The sequence below is a fragment of the Syngnathoides biaculeatus genome, chromosome 10 (genome assembly GCF_019802595.1).
Source record: "Syngnathoides biaculeatus isolate LvHL_M chromosome 10, ASM1980259v1, whole genome shotgun sequence".
Taxonomy (NCBI): Eukaryota; Metazoa; Chordata; class Actinopteri; order Syngnathiformes; family Syngnathidae; genus Syngnathoides; species Syngnathoides biaculeatus.
The window spans coordinates 15,853,252-15,872,239 of record NC_084649.1 but is presented as its reverse complement, the minus strand read 5'-3'; the positions used below and the strand labels follow the sequence as shown (position 1 = coordinate 15,872,239).

Here is an 18,988-nt window from a genome sequence, read left to right as displayed (position 1 = left end):
GATTTAAATGAAGCCTCCCGTCGGTAGTCCCCCTCCCCCTTGAGTACCTTACCTAAAACTGACCTAAGCTTCACGAACGTGCACGAGCATGATTCTCAAATGGCGATTCAGAATGAATGACATGCAATTGTGAAAATAAGAAGTTGTGAACAATAGATGGAGAGAAAGAACATTTCCTGTTTGAACCAAGCGGCAGGGCTAGCAAGACAAAGCTAGTATTAGCACTGCAAACAAGCCAACATTAGCTACAGCTGCTACGCTGCAAGCGTGACTCATCCTTAGTTAGTATATAACTCCAAAGTTGAAGTTGGTGTTTTTTTTTGAGAAGGTGGGATCAATTAAAAATGAATGTGGTGATACATGTACCTGTCAAGGAGAAATGTTTCCAGTTCTGCATTGGTTCTAAACCCTCTCAGCTGCCTGAGGTCCCTTCGCTCGACTTTTGGCGAGTACATGTAATCGCCACACAGGTGAAGTCAGACTCAAACCTGGGTCCACAAAACTGTGAGGCAGATGTGTATGTATACCTGTGTACGTAGCTGGCGAAATGCTTTATTAGGCACTTAAAGGCGCCTTACAATTTAAAGGTCAAGTGTCATCCCTATAAACATGCTAAAATTGATATTGAAATGAAAAATACTTATACATTATTCACTTCAATGTCCATGCGAAAAAATAAGTATGAGCGGAGAGCGCGTCATCCGTACGCAAAGTTGCGTAAGTGTCATTCGACATCCAGGTGGTCGCCGTATTGGCTGCATCTACTGCCCGTGACGTACCCTGGACATTCGCCATTGAAAACACGCTGTGGCCCCTACTGTAGGACACGCCCTTTCAGACACGGAAGCTCTTTTCGAAGAAGAGAACATCTCACAACCGAGTGAAGTGACCAGGGAAATATTACACTATCGTTTCGAGCCATATTTAAATGATATGCGGATCACTTCTAACTAATAACAGACTCCCAGACAGTATGTATGAGACAGCCCGGCGGAAGCCGTGCTCGTCCGCCGGCGAGCTTGATGCGGAAACTGTCCGACGCGCACATCGACACATTTCGTACGCAGATGTTTTGTTACGTTATGAGAGACGGATTACGTGGTCCCCCCCCCCAAACTATTTTTTTTTTTTTTAGTAGCTGTATACATACCTACCAGTCATTTGGAACCCACGAAGCTCTCGTCCTTTGCACCCGTGCAATCTATTTTTCACGACGAACCGGGTCTCTTGGAAAGTTCGAGCAATATCCAGCAATGCAACGAGCCGGCATTTTGGCTATCACACGGAACAACGAGCTACCTTCCCACAGGTAAAACTAACGAGTCCGCTTGAACGCGCTACTGTCTCCTACATCTTTTCCTGCTTCTTGTCGAAAAGAAATCCCTCGAGAGGATTTTCATGGCGGGAGTTACAAAAAGCCATATACGTCAAAATCATGTTTTGTCTTGAAAAAACGGATGGGCCCATACCAGCTGCCATTTTTTCATTAATAACATACTAAAAATCATCCATTTCATGACAGTTGACTTTTAAAGCATTATTTATTTGCTTCTGAGGCACAACCTCGTGGTGGTAAGCTACTTTTGTAGCCACAGCAGAACTGGGGCAGTCTTACGAAAGCAATTTCATCTTGTTCCTTCCACGTTAGAATCAGACAATTTTAGGCACATCACATTCAACAATGGCATCATGATCATGAGAAAAGATGATGGGGTTGAAAGAGTGAATGGCAAAAACTAGGATTAACAAAAGCCATAAATGTTCAACCAAAGATACTGTATATTATCATTCACGGCGCATTTTCATAGTTGTTGATCTGTTTCTCAGTCATTTACTGTATGTTTTGCTTCCGGAGGTGTCCAAAATGTTTTGGTCATAAACGTTTGCGTGTGTGTGAAAGAGAGAGAGGGGGTGGGGGGGGGGGGGGGGGAGAGAGAGAGAAGACAATTATAAAATATAGAAAAAGGTAGAAATAAACTTTTTTTCTCGTGAAATTTGCGGGTGTGTTAACTGTTTATAAACAATATTCCGTGGGTCGTGAAAGATTAGTTAAAAATGCCCCAATTTGGGTGACAATAGTAACTGCTTTGAAAATTGACCGGCAGTGAACGAGTTAAGTAAGCCCTTGTTTTTTTTTACACAAGTTAACTGTTATTGTTTGATACATTATATATGGACAGGTAAACAAAAGGAGGTCTTCAAAAGAGGAGGCTTCTCTTCTTGTGGACCTCCAGCTTGAATCATGTGATACGAGCCCTGCTCCATTCCAGGTGTGTCAAGTCAACTTTGTGAGATCAAAAAACGGAAACACTACGAAGCGTCACTTCAAAACAAAAGCAATCCGTAACGCAAGTCCAGTATGGACTCTGGAGACTTCATAGGAGAAATACAAAAAAAAAAAAAAAAATGAAAAAAAAAATAAAATTCTGAACTTCAGAAGTGTGAGGCAGATGTGCTAGCTAACCAGTAGTTAGTTCCCTTGCTACCTCTAATAGTGTCCACAAAAGCGCTACAAATTAGTGGCCACTAGAGGGCAAAAGAGTTGCTGTTTGCAACGACTATCTGGATGGTCCACCATAACACAAAAACTTGTTTCCTCACACAATTGAATAAACTTTATGCAGGATGTTAGTCTAATGTTTCGTTGAACCGATGCAATTTGGGTTAAGGTGAGGGTTAACAAAAAACATATGAGCATCAATCTTTGGCGGACCCAACTGATGTTTTGTCAAAATGTAAAGGGACTTTTGAGACACTTTGCCAGTTGAACAAAATGTTTGCTTTCTGCCAAATGGCGGGAAAAGTACCAGTACTACGAATAATTGGTATTTGTTCATTTATTTATTTTTTTGGCAAGGTATTGAGGTACTTAGGTAGTAGTGTTCCAAGTACATCGAGAAGACGACGGCCAAACTTGCATGAAGTGCTTTTTTTTTTTTCTTTTCTTTTGGGGAATGCACAGAGGCGCACGGCGAATCAGCTGGAAAGCGTTGGCCTCACAGTTCTGAGGACCCGGGTTCAATCCTGGACCCGCCTGTGTGGAGTTTGCATGCTTCCCCCCCGTGCCTGCGTGGCTTTTCTCCGGGCACTCCGGTTTCCTCCCACATCCCAAAATCATGCAACATTATTTGGACACTTTAAATTGCTCCTTAGTGTGATTGTGAGTGCGACTGTTGTCTGTCTTTATGTGCCCTGCGATTGGCTGGCGACCAGTTCAGGGTGTACCCTGCCTCCTGCCCATTGACAGCTGGGATAGGCTCCAGTACTCCTGCGACCCTTGTGAGGATAAGTAGCTAAGAAAATGGACGGATTGATGTTATTTAATTATTTTAAAAATGTTTAGGGCGAACAAATGGTTTTATTGTCAAAGGTGCAGTCGGAGCTTGGGTTAGGTTAAGGTTACAACCCTAATGTAATAGCAGTAATTGTACTAATAATTATTCAATGGTTTTTTTTTTTTCTTCCGAAAACCATACCCATTAAAAAAAAACAAAGATAAAAAATGTTTGGAAAGAACAGTTTTTTTTTTTCAATTTCTTATTGTGAAAGGTGTTGCCGGAGCTCGGCCTCCCCAAGCGGACAACTTGACCGCCATCCGTCGTTCCCAAGGTTCCGTGAGAGCCGCGTTGCCCCACCCCACCTCTTCAACGCTATCGATCTCAACGTGCAATTCTCCGAGGGAGAAAAAGGGGGCACAAATAATGCAGAGCGACGCCGCCGAGGAACACTTACGTATTTGAAACGTTCGCGGTCGCCGGCAACAGGCAGACGAGCAGCCCACACCCCCGCCCCCTCGGCTTGAACAAACAACGACAACCACCTTCCCCCTTAAGGGAAAAAAAAAAAAAGGCTCTCTACGATCGGATGAGGGCTTGAAAACACGGCGGTTGGTTCCATGTCTGGTGCACATGTATGTAACCGCCGTCCAGCAACGGGGGAGTGCGAGCCGCCCAGCTAGCTTGACAAGCGGGGATTTGCCATCCGTCAAACACCTGGACGTCGAGCTGCATTCAAGGACACGCAGCTGCCTAAAGAATTGAGAGGAGAGCGCGCGGGGGGGAGAAGAGGAGAAAAAAAAAACACCGCCGATGTGAGGAGAAAGCCACATTAACGTGACGGGGGGAGAGGAGAGCAAGGAAAAAGGACGGCGGAGAAAGGGGCCTTTTTCAAGCTGGGGTCTTCTTGCTCTTTGGCGCCGAAAGGAGAGGAAAAAACAAACAAACGGGAATTAATCGACGACGACGACACGCTCCGGTGAAGCCCCGATAGGATATATTAATTTATTGTGCAGTATTCAGCCTCCTTCTGCAAGTCGAGGATCGTGGCAGCATGGTATGGGAGGGAAATGGTGGTGTGTGTCTTCATCCATGTCCATTTCACATCCCCTCGTAGCAGCGTTGATGACTTCATTGCGGAGTTACAGTGGAAACACGGCGCCGCTGTCCTGACTCTTGTTGCCAGTAAATAGCCTCCTCCATCCATCCACCATCCCTATAGATGCCTTCCATTCTGAGCCGTGTCTTCCACTTTTGGGACCGTCTTGGAATTTAGGTTCCATTTACCTTAACCCTACATTAATCCTCTTCACACACCCTACCTTCCCACTGTTTTTTTTTTTTTTTTTTTTTTTTTTTGGGTTTTGTGGGTTTTTTTCTGGGTGGGGGGGTTGGGGATGAAGATGGGCTGTCTGGGCAACAGCAAGACTGAAGACCAACGCAACGAAGAGAAGGCCCAGAGGGAAGCCAACAAGAAGATCGAGAAGCAGCTCCAGAAGGACAAACAGATATACCGAGCCACTCACCGGCTTCTACTATTAGGTGAGCTCTGTCGTCATTGTGCGTGTTCTTGTGTAGGTGATCCAAATCTGGCCGCGGTGACCCGATTGGTGGACGGCTTCCAGGTCCCGATGCCTTGACGCTGTGGACCGGCAACTCCAACGTTTATATCTGTTCATTTTCTTTTCAGATAAAGCGGTTCTTCGCTATCACCCAGGTCCGCATATCCCAACGTTCCGTGATCCTCCACGCCAAGGACGGCGTTGCACTAATCCGCTCGGACTGCGGGCAAATTAGGGTTACTTTTGGGATTAGCTGAGTCCCGTTTGTTCTAATCTGAAATTGATCCCCGATTTGGGCGCCTGACTTTCAATAATAGCGGGATGCTCTGCCAAAGAGTCTGCAAGAGGAGACGACATTGTCTGTTTGCTGATGATTGCAAATTTTGGCCTTAAAGAGCTATGGAAGGAACAAGTTGTCAGGTTTATTCAACCTTCGGAGGTTGTTTTATTGAAGTACCTCAGGTACATGCCACACCAGTAAAGAAATAGAGAACAGAGAGCGAGACAGTAACTCAGATAAGTAGTTTTTTTTTTTTTTGTGTGTGTGTGTGTGACCGGACAGGAGGCTTTGGATATACAACCTGCCATTCTGACAATATTTAATTTGACTTGCGGAATCTATGTTACTGACCTCACCTATGGGCATGAGCTGTGGGTCGTGACCGAAAGAACAAGATCCTTGATAAAAGTGGCCGAAATGAGTTTCCTCCGAAGGGGGGCCGGGCTCTCCCTTAGCGATAGGACATCCGGGAGGGGGTCAGTGTCGAGCCGCTACTTCTCTGCATTGAGAGGAGCCAAATGAGGTGGCTGGGGATTCTGATTCAGATTCCTCCCGGACGCCTCCCTCGTGAGGTGTTCCGGGCATGTCCCACCGGAAAGAGACCCTGAGGACGAACCAGAACACGCTGGAGAGAATATGTCTCTCGGCTGGCTTGGGAACGCCTTGGGATTCTTCCGGAAGAGCTGAAAGAAGTGGCTGGGGAAAGGCAGTCTGGGTGTCCGCGACCTGACCTGGAAAAGCGGTCGATAATGGATGAATTGATGGATGGTTGGATGGATGGACTTGCAGGAAAAGATCTGAGAGATGAGCACTGCGTGGTGGGAGTGAACTCAATAAGGAGCAATTCGGCAAATACTATACAGGGAGTCCTAGGGGTAAGACAGTCTCGACCTAAGACGTTTCGATTTTACAACGCCCGTCCGCCATTTTGACTGGCTAATGCTTGTCCGTGTTTGTGTGCCGGGAGTATCTTTGCATTTTTCGCCCTCCTTTTTTAGACACTATCTCCCCAAAGAAGAAAACTGTCTTTTTGCGATGCTTGTGCAGCAAGAGAAAGTCCATTACCACGGAAACGAAGCTCAAGATCATAAAAAGATTGGAGAAAGGAGAGACACCAACACCACCAATGCTTCAGTCGGTCGACCGTGGTGACAATTATTAAAGACAAAGCCCGTATTTTAGCGCATGTGAAGGGTTCCGTTCGTATGTCGGACACAATGATCACAAAACAAGGTTCTTTGACACTTGTCGAGATGGAGAGAATTGAGGACCAGGTTCCTTGGCAATAGCTAAGCACAGCCTCCCCTTCTTCTTTTCCATCCACCTCTCACCAGGAATGCTAAGTACATCATCTTGTTTATTTCAATGTATTTGTTTTTTGTACGTAAATTCCGACTTCAATGGTGGAATCGGACTTAAGTCTAAATTCGAGTTAAGTCGCTACAGTAGGAACGGATCTAAGTCGTAGACCGAGGACTCCCTGTACTACTTCGCTTCTTTTCGGGTTGTTAAAGGAGGTTTAAAGATGTTAATTGCCATCGGCAGTTGAAGTTTGTCAAGCTAAACATCAAACTAAGAGATTTAGATGGATTTAAAACAACCACAGCTTTGCCTTGGAAAAGTATGTTTAGATTATTGCAAAGAAATAAAAAATAAAAAAAAACTCTATGTGGGGTACGGTGGGGTGTTTGAACATCAACAGTGGAGAAAACTTTGTAGGCAGATAATATAACCATCCATCCATTTTCCAAGCCACTGATCCTCACAAGGATCGCGGGAGTGGTGCAGCTAATCATAGCTAACTTCGGGCGATAGTGGGACTACACACTGAACTGGACGCCAGTCAGTCGAATGGCACATATCGACACCAACACTGAGTGGAAATCGATCCCATACTCCCGGCACCAAAGTCATGCGTGTGTACCACTGCACCATCAGTGATAAAGGCATATATTACTTATCCTCAGCAAAGAGCCGCTAATTATTTACAATCTATTTAGTTGCAACATTGCTATGTTATCACAAGGTGCAATATTAGGCTGCTAGTAAACAACATTACGTGTACTTTTCGAATTGTTGTACTTTTTATTTTTTACGTGTTCTAAATAAAAGGTAACAGAACTCGTATTTCAAGGCACTAATGTGTTGGATGAATGTCCGCTTCTCCCGTCCCGATGCGTGCGGTAACACCAAGCAAAACAAGAGGGCAATGTGAACATTTCAACCTCAGAAATTGAAAAAGATCGTCAAAGCCAAATGATTTGAAATATTGACTACAGAAGGTAGGCCGGACCTCTTCAGCTGCGGTGGTGGTCTGCATGTACAGTATTTGTTTCATCTGTCTCCTCCGTTGCTGCCACGGGTCTTGAGGCGTCCCGACATCATTTTTAAAGTCCCCGTTCTCCCCATGTTGACTTTCTGTGTCGTCTTCCTCTTTCTAGGGGCCGGCGAATCTGGGAAGAGCACGATAGTCAAGCAGATGCGGATATTGCACGTCAATGGCTTCAACGCAGAGTAAGTTGCCTTCGCAATACTTTTATTTCCATGTTAGCTACAGACACCTGCTTGTAGCTTGTCACTTTTTTGTTTAATCCCTCGAAAAAATCTTGATGCTGGCAAGAGAGGTTGGCTTCACGTCGTCATTATAAACTCATACTCGGCATCAGTAAACACTGTGACTGCAGGGGTCAAAACAAGTTCAGTGTCGTGAAATCGTTTTTGAAAAGATACAACGTTTAATTATTGAAAGACGTGAAGCTACAGTTATTTATTTACTTAACTAGTTCATGTATATATGTAAATTAAGTCTTGTATATTTGGCATTTAAGCCATGCTTTTAAGTCCCCATTATGTTGTCATTCTCAATTCAATTCAGTTTTTATGGTACTGCTTTACCACATATTTTGGATGCTTTTTTTTTCTTAAAGCAAAATTTCCAAGAACCCCCCACTTCCCACAAAATCTTACAGTTGAAGTGTTTTTTTTTTTTTTTTTAAATGATCTCAGTATAAAGCTGGTGAAGGTTTTTAGTCTTGGAAGATGAATTTAACTTTAAAGTCACTTTAATGAATACAAATCAGCTGCCGTAAATGCACTCATCATTTCAATATGTTTAAAACCACCCAAAATATAAAAAAAAAATAAACTGTTAGCTACAGTACTTTAGCGACACGATCAGGTTTGGCTGTGGCGCAAGCGGAGATGCGATTCTACGTTTTACAAGCACGTGGAACATTGAGATGTTGATTGAAGCTCATAGTTCCTTTAAAGACCGGAACTTGATAATTACATGGAAAGCGTTATTACAAGAAATCCCCAGAAGGCTCCCAGTAAAACACAACTATTTTTTTATTATCATGTAAGCCATCTTATGTAACATTCGGCTCTAATGAAATAATTCATTCTTGCTTGTCTTCATGTCAGCATTATAGTTGAGTCAAATGTTTTGGAGTAAACAGTCACAGTCGGCATGACCTGAGAAGAAAGCGCTATTTGTTTGCCTTTACCCGCAAACACCGCTGCGGGTCAGACCCTCGTTCGTCTACATCTTGTGAGTTTCCTAAAACTCGAAACCACGTCGAAGCAGCGGAAACAAAAGTCACATTTTTTCTATTTTTAAGCATCGTTTTCCTCGAAAGGCTAAGTAAGCATTGTCATGTGGCCGTCCTCACAGCGCCGCCTGGGCTTTTTGCAGTAACACTTTACCTGCATTGTGTTGTATTTCAAGGTACGGGTTCGTTCCCGAGTTGAAATTAAAGCTCCTACGTATCAATCCTCCCCCCTAATTTTTGATGTCTGTTTATTAGGTTTGCGAGGTCATTTTGGTTGTAGATACCCAGGATGCCCTATTTCAAGCTATTCTCCTTTTACGCCTGGCTATTAGAACAGACTGATTTCTCAGTAATATTCAAAATGTAAATAAGATTTGCTCTGATTGGATCGCTATTATTCTTAATTTCCGTTCCCACTGACTTGAATTGAAGATGTCTACGACATTCATCACTAGCGACAAAGAATTCAAGTTTGGGTATTTTAACCGCCGTTAGATTACAAATTGGAAACAAAGTTCAGCATTATAAAACACAACATATTTATACATTATCAACTCTTTGTATGGTTTCGCAGTGGCTGAGACTTGCTCGCTTAAACCCGGAAATGCTGTGCCGTTATCATCCATATCCGTAAATGAATCATAATCATTTTGTTTTTATCATTCTCTGCACTGCTCAGTTGAAGTTGTAGTTTTTATTTGAATGGAAATTCTAAAATGTTTTGTTTCCCATCGTTTCATCATTTAATAATAATTAAAAAAGAAAAATTGATTGATCATTAGAATGGTCGTTAGTTCCAGCCCGAGCATGCAAAGTACAAATCATCAAAAATTATGAACTCGGGTAAAGGAAATAAAACTTCTGTGTGCACTTATTTTCGACACTAAATGTTTGCTCACTTGTTGAGCTCAAAATGTTTGACAATTTTTCGATTACCATGATCACAATTATATAAATTTCAGGTGTTGTAACTGATACACACCAAAAAGCCACGAGCATTGCAATACCATTTTATTTTTAATACAAAACCCAACAGAACAAATTCTGCTAAATATGGTATTATTAACAGTATTACAAACTGTAAACCGTTAACTAGCTCGTCAATTGACCCCTCCATGGATATTGCGCAATCCGCGTCGCTGACCAATCAGAGGCCAGAGATCTGCATAAACCAAAGCCCGTTTTTGCTCCCGCCATTTTCTCAGACAACATTGCGTGGTCCAGTATAGGTTTTGTTAGTGTTTTATCGCATATTTGGGTTATTTAACAAAAAATATGGTTAAGAGGTGTAGTCACAGACTTTGTAATAGTGACGACAGGTATCCTGAAAGGCTAGTTGGTGGAGTTCGATTCGTACCCTTTCCAAAACCGAAGACCCAGTACGAAAAATGCCTTCGGTGGATCAAACTTTGTGGAAGACCGCATCATCAACTAAATCCATTTAATATCAACCGGAACAGATATGTTTGCACGAAGGTATGCCCTATATTTGATTTTCAATACATGTCTCGTATAAATGAATTCGAAGTTCTTCGCTAGCATAACACTGCTGCGTGTGAACGATTGACACACTTATTCTTTGTTGAGCGATATTTAGCGATGATCGGACTGCACAAACGTATCGCTTTCTTGCTGGCTCGCCGCCGGAGCTTAACCAGACTGTGTTTGCACGAAGATATGCCCTAAATTTGATTTTTAATACACGTCTCGTATAAATGAATGAGACGTTCTTCGCTAGCATAACATTGCTACGTTTGAATGATTGAATGAAATCAGAAGCATGGCGTCTGTCTCAGTTAACAATGTATTGTATTGTATTGTATTTGCCATTTTATACGAATTGTTTGTCTTACGTCAGCGCACGTGGCGTGACGTCGCTTCGGGAGGCGTGGTTAAGTGCCCTGTACGGAGGGGTCATTTACTTTAATTACTACTATAGCTCGTACTTATCTCTTGACATTCTACTTTTGAAGAATTGTCCTTAAATTATAATTTTTTTTTTTTAACCACTGCATACATACATAGTTAACCCCTAAATACTGACTCGCACTTACAGCCTGTGTGTAATGCACAAAATCATGAAACGTCACTGTTCCAAGCCATATTTCATTCACCGTAATGTTTTGGTCATGGTCCAAAATTTCCAAGCTTTAGAAACTTTGCTAGTTAAGGTTCGACTGTGGAGAATTCAGTCTCATAGTAATTTATAAAGGGATTCAGCAACTTTTTTCAGTCATGGATTTACTTGCTTGTACTTCCATTTGAGTATTCACTGATAGCAAATACAGATATTTGGTAATGACTTTACGTCTTTCACTTGTGATAAAAATATGTTCCCTGGTCCAAAATATATAAAAAAAAATACAAAATAAAAATGTTTTTTGAAGATGACATAAGTTTCCCTATAACTATGGCAGGACAACTGAAATTATACTTCCTCATACCATCGTCTACTTTTTTTTTAATGATATGCCTGCTGCCGAAGATCACGACGTTCGGTGCCGGTGTGACGGTCTGAGTGCTCCCCTCCGTGCTGAAAAGTCTCCTTGTGATTAATGCGCATGCGTTACGAATAGGGGAACTCTGGGTACGTAGTAGATGTTTATTGGGATATCCCCCGATCTCATAGTTCCCCTTCTTCTACATAGAGGTAGCTAACATACGTTATACGCTAACCCTAACCAAACCTTAAAACTAAATTTAATAAAAAGATATACACATATATGTACGTTCGCTGTGTTTGTCTTTCTGAGACGTCCACAGCGAACATGAACACTCTGCGACAAGTTGTCGAATGGCACATGATGAAGCGTGGGCGGGGATGTTTCAGACTGGCCGGAAGTTTGCAAAATATAAGCGCATGCGCGTTAATCACAAGGAGACTTTTCATCACTTGGAGCGCTCACATTGTTCCAACAGCTCCATGGAGTTGAACATTCGCAGCATAATTTACAGTCTGATTTTGCGTTGTCGTCTCGGCTGACATGGTGTCCTACTCTAGCTGCCCAGTCTCCGAGTCGTCGTATGTGAATATTGTTCCGAATACAGACGTACAGTCTGGGTATTGCACATACTTAGTAATATCAGTTTAGACATTAGAAGTGGAGTAAAGTTTGACTGGAAATTATCGTCATGACATGTTTTTTTTGTACACAGGGAGAAAAAGCAGAAAATACATGACATCAAAAACAACATTAAAGAAGCTATAGAGGTAAGACAAACACACTAAAATGCAGAATTTGTTTCGGAGCTCCTTGAGTTTAAAGATGACCCCTGCCGTCCCCTACCTAGACCATCGTGTCCGCCATGAGTACACTCACGCCACCGTGCCAGCTCGCCTGTCCTGCCAACCAGCCGTGCATTGATTACGTCCTCCACCAAATCAACCAGAAGGATTTCGAGTTTCCATCGGTAAGCTCACAAGTCGATCTTTGCACTACATTCCACATCTTGTTTGGGGGAGCAGACTTGCGACGTCTGTGGATGTTCAGTGATGGTCGATGATGTGTAGGTGTGCTGCATTGGTCATGTCGGATAAACCACGCACACGAACGGACGGACCCTGTGCCATTGTTTCCACGTCATGTGTAGGGTGATGATAGATTGTTTTTTACAGTGCCCATACCAGTTAAGGAAGCTAATAACGGATCATTAGAGCCAGCATTTGTTTTTTGGTGAAAATGAAATTATTGGCATCCAGATTTGAAAAAAAATAAAACTCCATTACGATAACTGACTGCGTGGTGGTACACTCGCCTGACTTTGGTCGGCGTTGGTTCAGTTCCCACTCAATGGCTGTGAATGTGAGTGTAAAAGGTTGTCCATGTCTATATGTGCCCTGTGACTGACTGGCGACCAGTTCAGGGTGTAGTCCGCCTTTTTCCCAAAGTCAGCTCGGATAGATTCCAGCGCCCCGTGTCCCTAACCATGATAATTGGTGGTGACAATGCATGAAAAATTCAATACTTGATACAAATGCCTTTCGGTACATTTATTAAGAACAGGTTTTCAAATTTGAGACATTTTATTTATTTATTTTATCCTAGGAAATATGTAGTTTGGTTTGAAAATTCTAAGAGAAAGCGGCAGGGAGCTCCCATGCTCAGCAGGATGTCTTACAAAGTTAAATGAAAACTTTAATAAATAACTGCCTAAGGACAGTTTCATAAAGTAAATAAAAGAGAGGTAGAATTATCACAACTACCACTGGAGTGGGTCCCTTTTCCACCTGTTGATGACTGGCTCCTGTCATTCTCACGTGCTCCTGCTGTAGCAGCAGAAAGTGTTAAGCAGCCATTAATACCCTCCAGTTTTAGACATGAATGTTTTGCTGTCATGCACATGCACAATTCTCTTGCCGTTTCCTCGATGTGGATGCGTCCCGGCAATAAAACTCAATTTTACTCTTCCTCTCGCTCACACACAAACACTTCTTACTATTATCATTGACCTTTTCCCTATCAATATTATTAGCAACCATGTTTCAAGTGGTGAAACCCCTCCACAGAATCACAAATATTGTTGACATGGGAGATTAGAAGCTAGCTGGATTTTAGCTGCAAGCTCCCCTCTTGCATCATTGTCCACTCGTAGGGGTTAGCTCAAGGCGAGGCACTGGCAGCTTTATTTATACAGTGTGTTTAATAAACAAGGTAACTCAATGTGTTTTACATGATTGAAAGTACATTTAGTGTCAGGAAATCCACGTCATTAACACAAACTGGCACATCTGCAGAAACTGTGAGCGAGCAGTGCTGCTGTGACTGTTTATAAATTAATTAATACCCTAATAGGGTGTAAGTAATGTTAAAAGTAGTAGAGGACTAGGATTTATTTAAATTTATCTTTGAACCAGTATTTGCTCCCTGGACTGTCTCAGTTTGGTAAAACTTTGTCTTCTCTGTCCTTTGTGTGTGAGACTGAGAGCATTATGCATGCATCGATGGCTTTTACGGTGTGCTGTGCAAGGGTAACCAATCACGTTGTGCTGTGGGCATGACAATGCAGCAGAGAGAAGTCACAGATAGAGAGGCTCGCAGCGGCTCCATCAGAGACAAAACAACCCAGTATTAAATTATTGGTCGTTGGATTATTTATTATGCACCAAAATGCCAACAATAAACCCTGGTAATCGGTCTGTCACTAGTGTGGGGATGCTCACATTTTAAAAATCTGTTAAGTGTCAGCTAAAAAATGGTAGGCGTGTACTCCCTCAAACATTAATAGGATGCGTCTTGGGACTCTTAATACCAATGTCCACAGAAAGGTTTGAAACCTTCAACTCTCTGAACCAAAAACAAGAAATGGTTATAGAGCAAAGGCAGTAGGTTAGGTGTGGCCCAGGTGAGTCAGGCAGTGGTCCCTCAAGTGTGCCTCAAATTAGCAGGCGCTGGGGGAGGTTGTTTATTGAATGAGTTTCTCACCTGAGAGCTCCTATTAACAAAGATTGTCTGCAAATACCCCTAATGGGACTCAAATGATTCGCCCAGTGAGCGACAGTCTTGCACCCAAGCCTTTGAACCAGATCACACAATGGCTTGTTTATGATTTCTGCGGATTACTTAAAAAGGATGTACCAGATTAATCATTAAACCTGTTTTTGCCTGTTAATCCTGCCTGGGTTCTGATGTTAATCCGTCTTTCCGCCACCAGGACAGGGTGCTGTAATCAGGAACTGATGAGTGGGCTTCATTAGAACAATTTGCGTGTACGTTTGGTTGTCCTGTAATCACAATGATCGTATTTCACTTGGAACTCGGGCCAGCGAACATTGGTGTTAGGGGAAAAATAGCATGACAATTCAGGTGTATTTTTCCTAAATTCCAAGAACAAAAAGGATTACAGTGACGCACTGAGATATGAGTTTAATTCATGCTCGTATCTCAAGACAAAACATTTTTTTTGTCAAGTAACAGTATATTTAAAAACTATTAAGTCAAGACAAGTGTATTTCAACCACTAGTATAATTATTTTTTACAAGGAATCTATTTTGTTAAGTATTTTTTTCAGAAATTGTTGCTGAAACTCTTGCATGTGCTGGCAAAGTTGTTTGAACTCAGCAGTCCGTTCAAATGAGTCACAGTTGTTCTAATGAGCATAGTTTCCACTAATGTGTGCATATGTTTATGTGTAAGTGAGGGAAAGTCTTCCGATATTGTGTCTGGAACGGCATCGCTCGTGTGGTTTTCTGATGATGGGTCTCGACTGGAAGGAAAGTTACCGATAATGCTACATGATGCTGAAATTTGCTCTCAGTGAAATGCGATTTGAAGGGGTTCAAGGAGATTTAAAAAAAAAAAAAAAGAGAGCTATTTGAATTTAGCTTTAAATGTTCATTGTGGCAGTGTTAAGTGTCCGTTGTGGTGGTGTATTGGAAGACCTCCAACTGATTGGCTTTGCTTCTCTCTCTCTCTCGCTCTCTCTCGCTCTCTCTCCTCTCTCTCTCTCTCTCTCTCTCTCTCTCTGTGTGTGTGTGTGTGTGTGTGTGTGTAACCCTCCCCACCGAACCCCCCCCCCCCCTCCTCCTTCTTTTGCCCCCACTTTATACCACCTTACCCAAGGGTGTACTGGAAACTTGATGAACTGGTTGACTCTGCTTTTAGGCAGGGGAGGAATGCTAATATAAAGTGTACAGTATTTAAACTTTTGTTTTTTTTTTGCTTGCTTCTTAAAATACATTTTAAAAACCAAGAATGGGAGCTTGCTTCTATGATATTATGTTATATGGATGATAAAAGATTGGAGTGCACCGTCGGACAGTGATGAATCACTTAGCTACAAACTTCTATCCATCCATCCATTTTCTTTGCCGCTTATCCTCACGAGGGTCACGGGGAGTGCTGGAGCCTATCTCAGCTGTCAACGGGCAGGAGGCGGGGTACGCCCTGAACTGGTCGCCAGCCAATCCCAGGGCACACATAGAAAAACAACCATTTGCTCTCGCATTCCCACCCATGTGAAGTGTAGTGTTCAATTAACCTACCATGTATTTTTTTGGGGATGTGGGATGCTGCTGTGATAATCTTATTTTCCTCACAGATGAATAAATATAGAAACCGTTTGGCATTTTGAATTGTGTGTAAACATTGGGCTTGCAAACCATCATTTTATGAAGTTGTTGTTGAAAGTTATAGCTATCAGATTCACATAGTAAACCTCTACTGGCAGTTTAGCATATTTTGAATTTGAGGTGTGTCTTTCATAGCGCATGGCGCAGGCAGTGCGCTGGACTGACTTTTGAAAAATTAATTTGAGAAACATTTCCTTTCTGCCAAATGGTGGAAAAAGTACCAGTACTATGAGTAATTGGTATCTGTTAATTTTTGTATGGCAAGTTATGAAGGTACTTTTGTAGTAGTGTTGCAAGTACATCGAGGAGACTACGGCCATACTTGCAAAAAGTGCCATTTTTTTAATTTTGGGGAATGGACATGAGGCGGCACAGTGGATCAGCTGGAAAGCGTTGGCCTCACAGTACTGAGGTCCCGGATTCAATCCCGGACCCCCTTGTGTGGAGTTTGCATGTTCGCCCCGTGCCGGCGTAGGTTTTCTCCGGGCACTCCGGTTCCCTCCCACATCCCAAAAACATGCAACATTAATTAATAGATGTGATTGTGAGTGCGACTGTTTGTCTCTGTGTGCCCTGGGATTGGCTGGCAACCAGTTCAGGGTGTACCCCGCCTCCTCCTGCCCGTTGACAGCTGGGATAGGCTCCAGCAATCCGGTGACCCTTGTGAGGATAAGCGGCTAAGAAAATGGCTGGATGGATGGAATGCACACGAGTGCTTGGACTGAAAATATCTTAACTGAGCTCCCCCCGCATTGTATGTAAGCGTCTAAAGATCTTAGTGAGGAGATAGGCCCTTGCGCAGTGACAGCCAAGCTTTGTGTCAGCACAAAGCTCTTGGTTTCTTCATGAACCCGATGAACTCTTCTGTTTCCTGCCACTGCTAGAGCCCCGCTTCTCTCTCTCCTGACTAACCACCATCACCTCCTCCTCCTCCTCCTCGTCCTCCTCGTTGTAGCACAGATGAGGACTTATAGCAAATGGACACGGCCTCTGTCTAATAAGCGGGCTCTACAATGTCAACTGTGCTTGCAGTCATTTTCACCTCATTGAACCCTCTTTCTCTCCCTCTCTCTCTTTCCAGGAGTTTTATGACCACTCAAAGATCCTCTGGCAGGACGATGGCGTGCGGGCCTGCTGGGAGAGGTCCAACGAATATCAGCTCATCGACTGTGCGCAGTAGTAAGTTCCGCTTCTGCACATGTTCCACTCCACCTACGCACTGCGAAGTATTTGGCTGCCTGGTTCGCAAAAGCGTAAAGTCATGCTTCATTAGTGCGGTTCCACCTTGACTATGACTGACTGTTTGTTCGGACTCGTTTGTACAAACAAAAAGGTGACTGCTATTTATCAAGACTTGTTTCCACCAAGCAGTGTCGTTCAGTTCGTCACATTATTCGTTTTTAGGTGGATCCCTTAACAGACACAAGACACGAGAGCGGATCAGATTAGTCAGTCATTTTAAGAATTAATATGATTGTGTGGGATTTTCCTGTTTTTCATTCAGTTGTTTGAGATAAGAATATTTACTATAATTTATGATTTTACTACTACGTTGGGGTAAGCGTTAGGGCAAGGGTAAGTAAGTACTGATGACGCCTTTTTTGATCAATTGTTTATACCTGCACATTCAAGGGGGGATTATGGAACTTTTTTTTTTTTTTAATAAAAGTAATTTAACCGGGTGGCAGGGTGGCAATTTTTTGCCTTATTGAGATAAAAGTCTCCTAACAGGCCACAAACAAGTAAATAACACTTTTTTTCATTTATGTTTAAGTTATATGATAACTTTTATCAATTTATAATCTCGTCTTGGGTTTTCTTAGTAGATCGTCCCAAAAAAACAATCAGAATCAGATTAAAACAACTAAATATTTTGATGTACTGAAGGATATAATGCATGAAAATCATGATGTCCCAAAAATGGGACACTGCCCACGAATGGGTTAATTGGCACTCGCTTTTTTGTCAGTAGTAGCCCCTTACCTTATTGCAAGCCCGTAGGCTCTGCCCCAGGTTTTCAAGGTTGCTAAAGCCGTTCTTGGTGTTGGCTCCACCGTAGCGGTGGCAGTGAGTCATTTGCATGAGACACGAGCTCAAAATCAAAACAGGCTGATTTCAGTGAGGAGTTGTTACAGACATGTCAAGACACCAGAGAAATGAACACTGTCCAGAAAGTCTGTTTACAATGGATTTTGGAAATTCTTACAAAATGACGATGAGATTTTTTTTTTTTTTTTGCCTAATCGGCTCCATCACTGATCAAGGGAGATTGTATATTTTAATTGGGCCTGTATCTGCTTACGGCCATGCTCCCCTGAGAACGCTCGATCTCGTCAGATCCCAGAAGCTCAGCGGCTCTGTGACCTAATGGGGCAAGCCGAAAGGAAAAGAAGAAGTTTTTAATGCATATAAAAGAGGAGGCTGTCACCTACCCACCTTCGGCCCAATCACCCATGGCATAATTTAAAGCATTATCTAACATAAGAAACATAGAAGCCAATATTGCCCTTTCAGGAACATTTAGAAGTGCCTCCTAAAGCCATCAAAGAAGAGTCACAAATTTACCATCCCTAAATGATCAGAATGGTAGCAATGCTGCCTCAATTTGGGCCAGGAAAAGCCCGCTGATTTAATACGCCTCCCTACGGGCACAATTAGTTGCACAATGCAGGATGCATAGCCGGTTTTGTTTCAGTCAACCACGATAGACATTTTACCTTTTCTTGTCGAGTTCCCATCTTTTAGAGGGTGATTTAACAGAACCTCTTTCATCAGCAAGGTACCTGAAATGCAGTCAATAAAAAACCAAGATAATCACTAACTACATACAACAAATCTTACTTACACATCTTAACAATTGGTTTAACAATTGGTTAAGATGTGTTCAAATTCTAAAGAGACTTGGTAGACACATTGTATTTTTTATCTTTAACCGAAGGGCCTATTTGAACTCTGTTGCTAACCTAAACAGCATCATCTACCAAGGCATGTAAGCAGTCTCTCAAATGAATTCAAGTATGTGGTCTTCCCCCACCATTGTAAGCGTGTTCCCTGTGCAGTAAGGAAGATGATCTTATGTTATGCGGGGATGGCAACTTGAAGGGTTATTTGGATTCCAGTAGGCTTAACAGCCGAATACAGTGAACAGCCATAATAGTGTTCTTTGTTGGGGGCTATTTTCAGCAGATGTTTTGAGGAAAGTTATTTAAAGCAGCAGTAGCGTGTTTGCATCTTGACTGAGAATCATCTT

The 18,988-nt window shown here is 42.6% G+C and overlaps 1 protein-coding gene across 1 annotated transcript in view; it reads left to right on the top strand.

Annotated features, from left to right (window-relative positions):
* Positions 1-3,598: 3,598 nt before the first annotated feature.
* Positions 3,599-18,988, top strand: part of gnas (GNAS complex locus) — a 35,630-nt gene continuing 20,240 nt past the window's right edge. Inside the window, exons 1-5 of the mRNA XM_061833034.1 lie at positions 3,599-4,817; positions 7,559-7,631; positions 11,825-11,879; positions 11,960-12,079; positions 16,820-16,917. Of these exons, the coding sequence (XP_061689018.1) occupies positions 4,673-4,817; positions 7,559-7,631; positions 11,825-11,879; positions 11,960-12,079; positions 16,820-16,917 (491 nt within the window). The 5' untranslated portion in view covers positions 3,599-4,672. The remainder of the gene's footprint in view (positions 4,818-7,558; positions 7,632-11,824; positions 11,880-11,959; positions 12,080-16,819; positions 16,918-18,988) is intronic.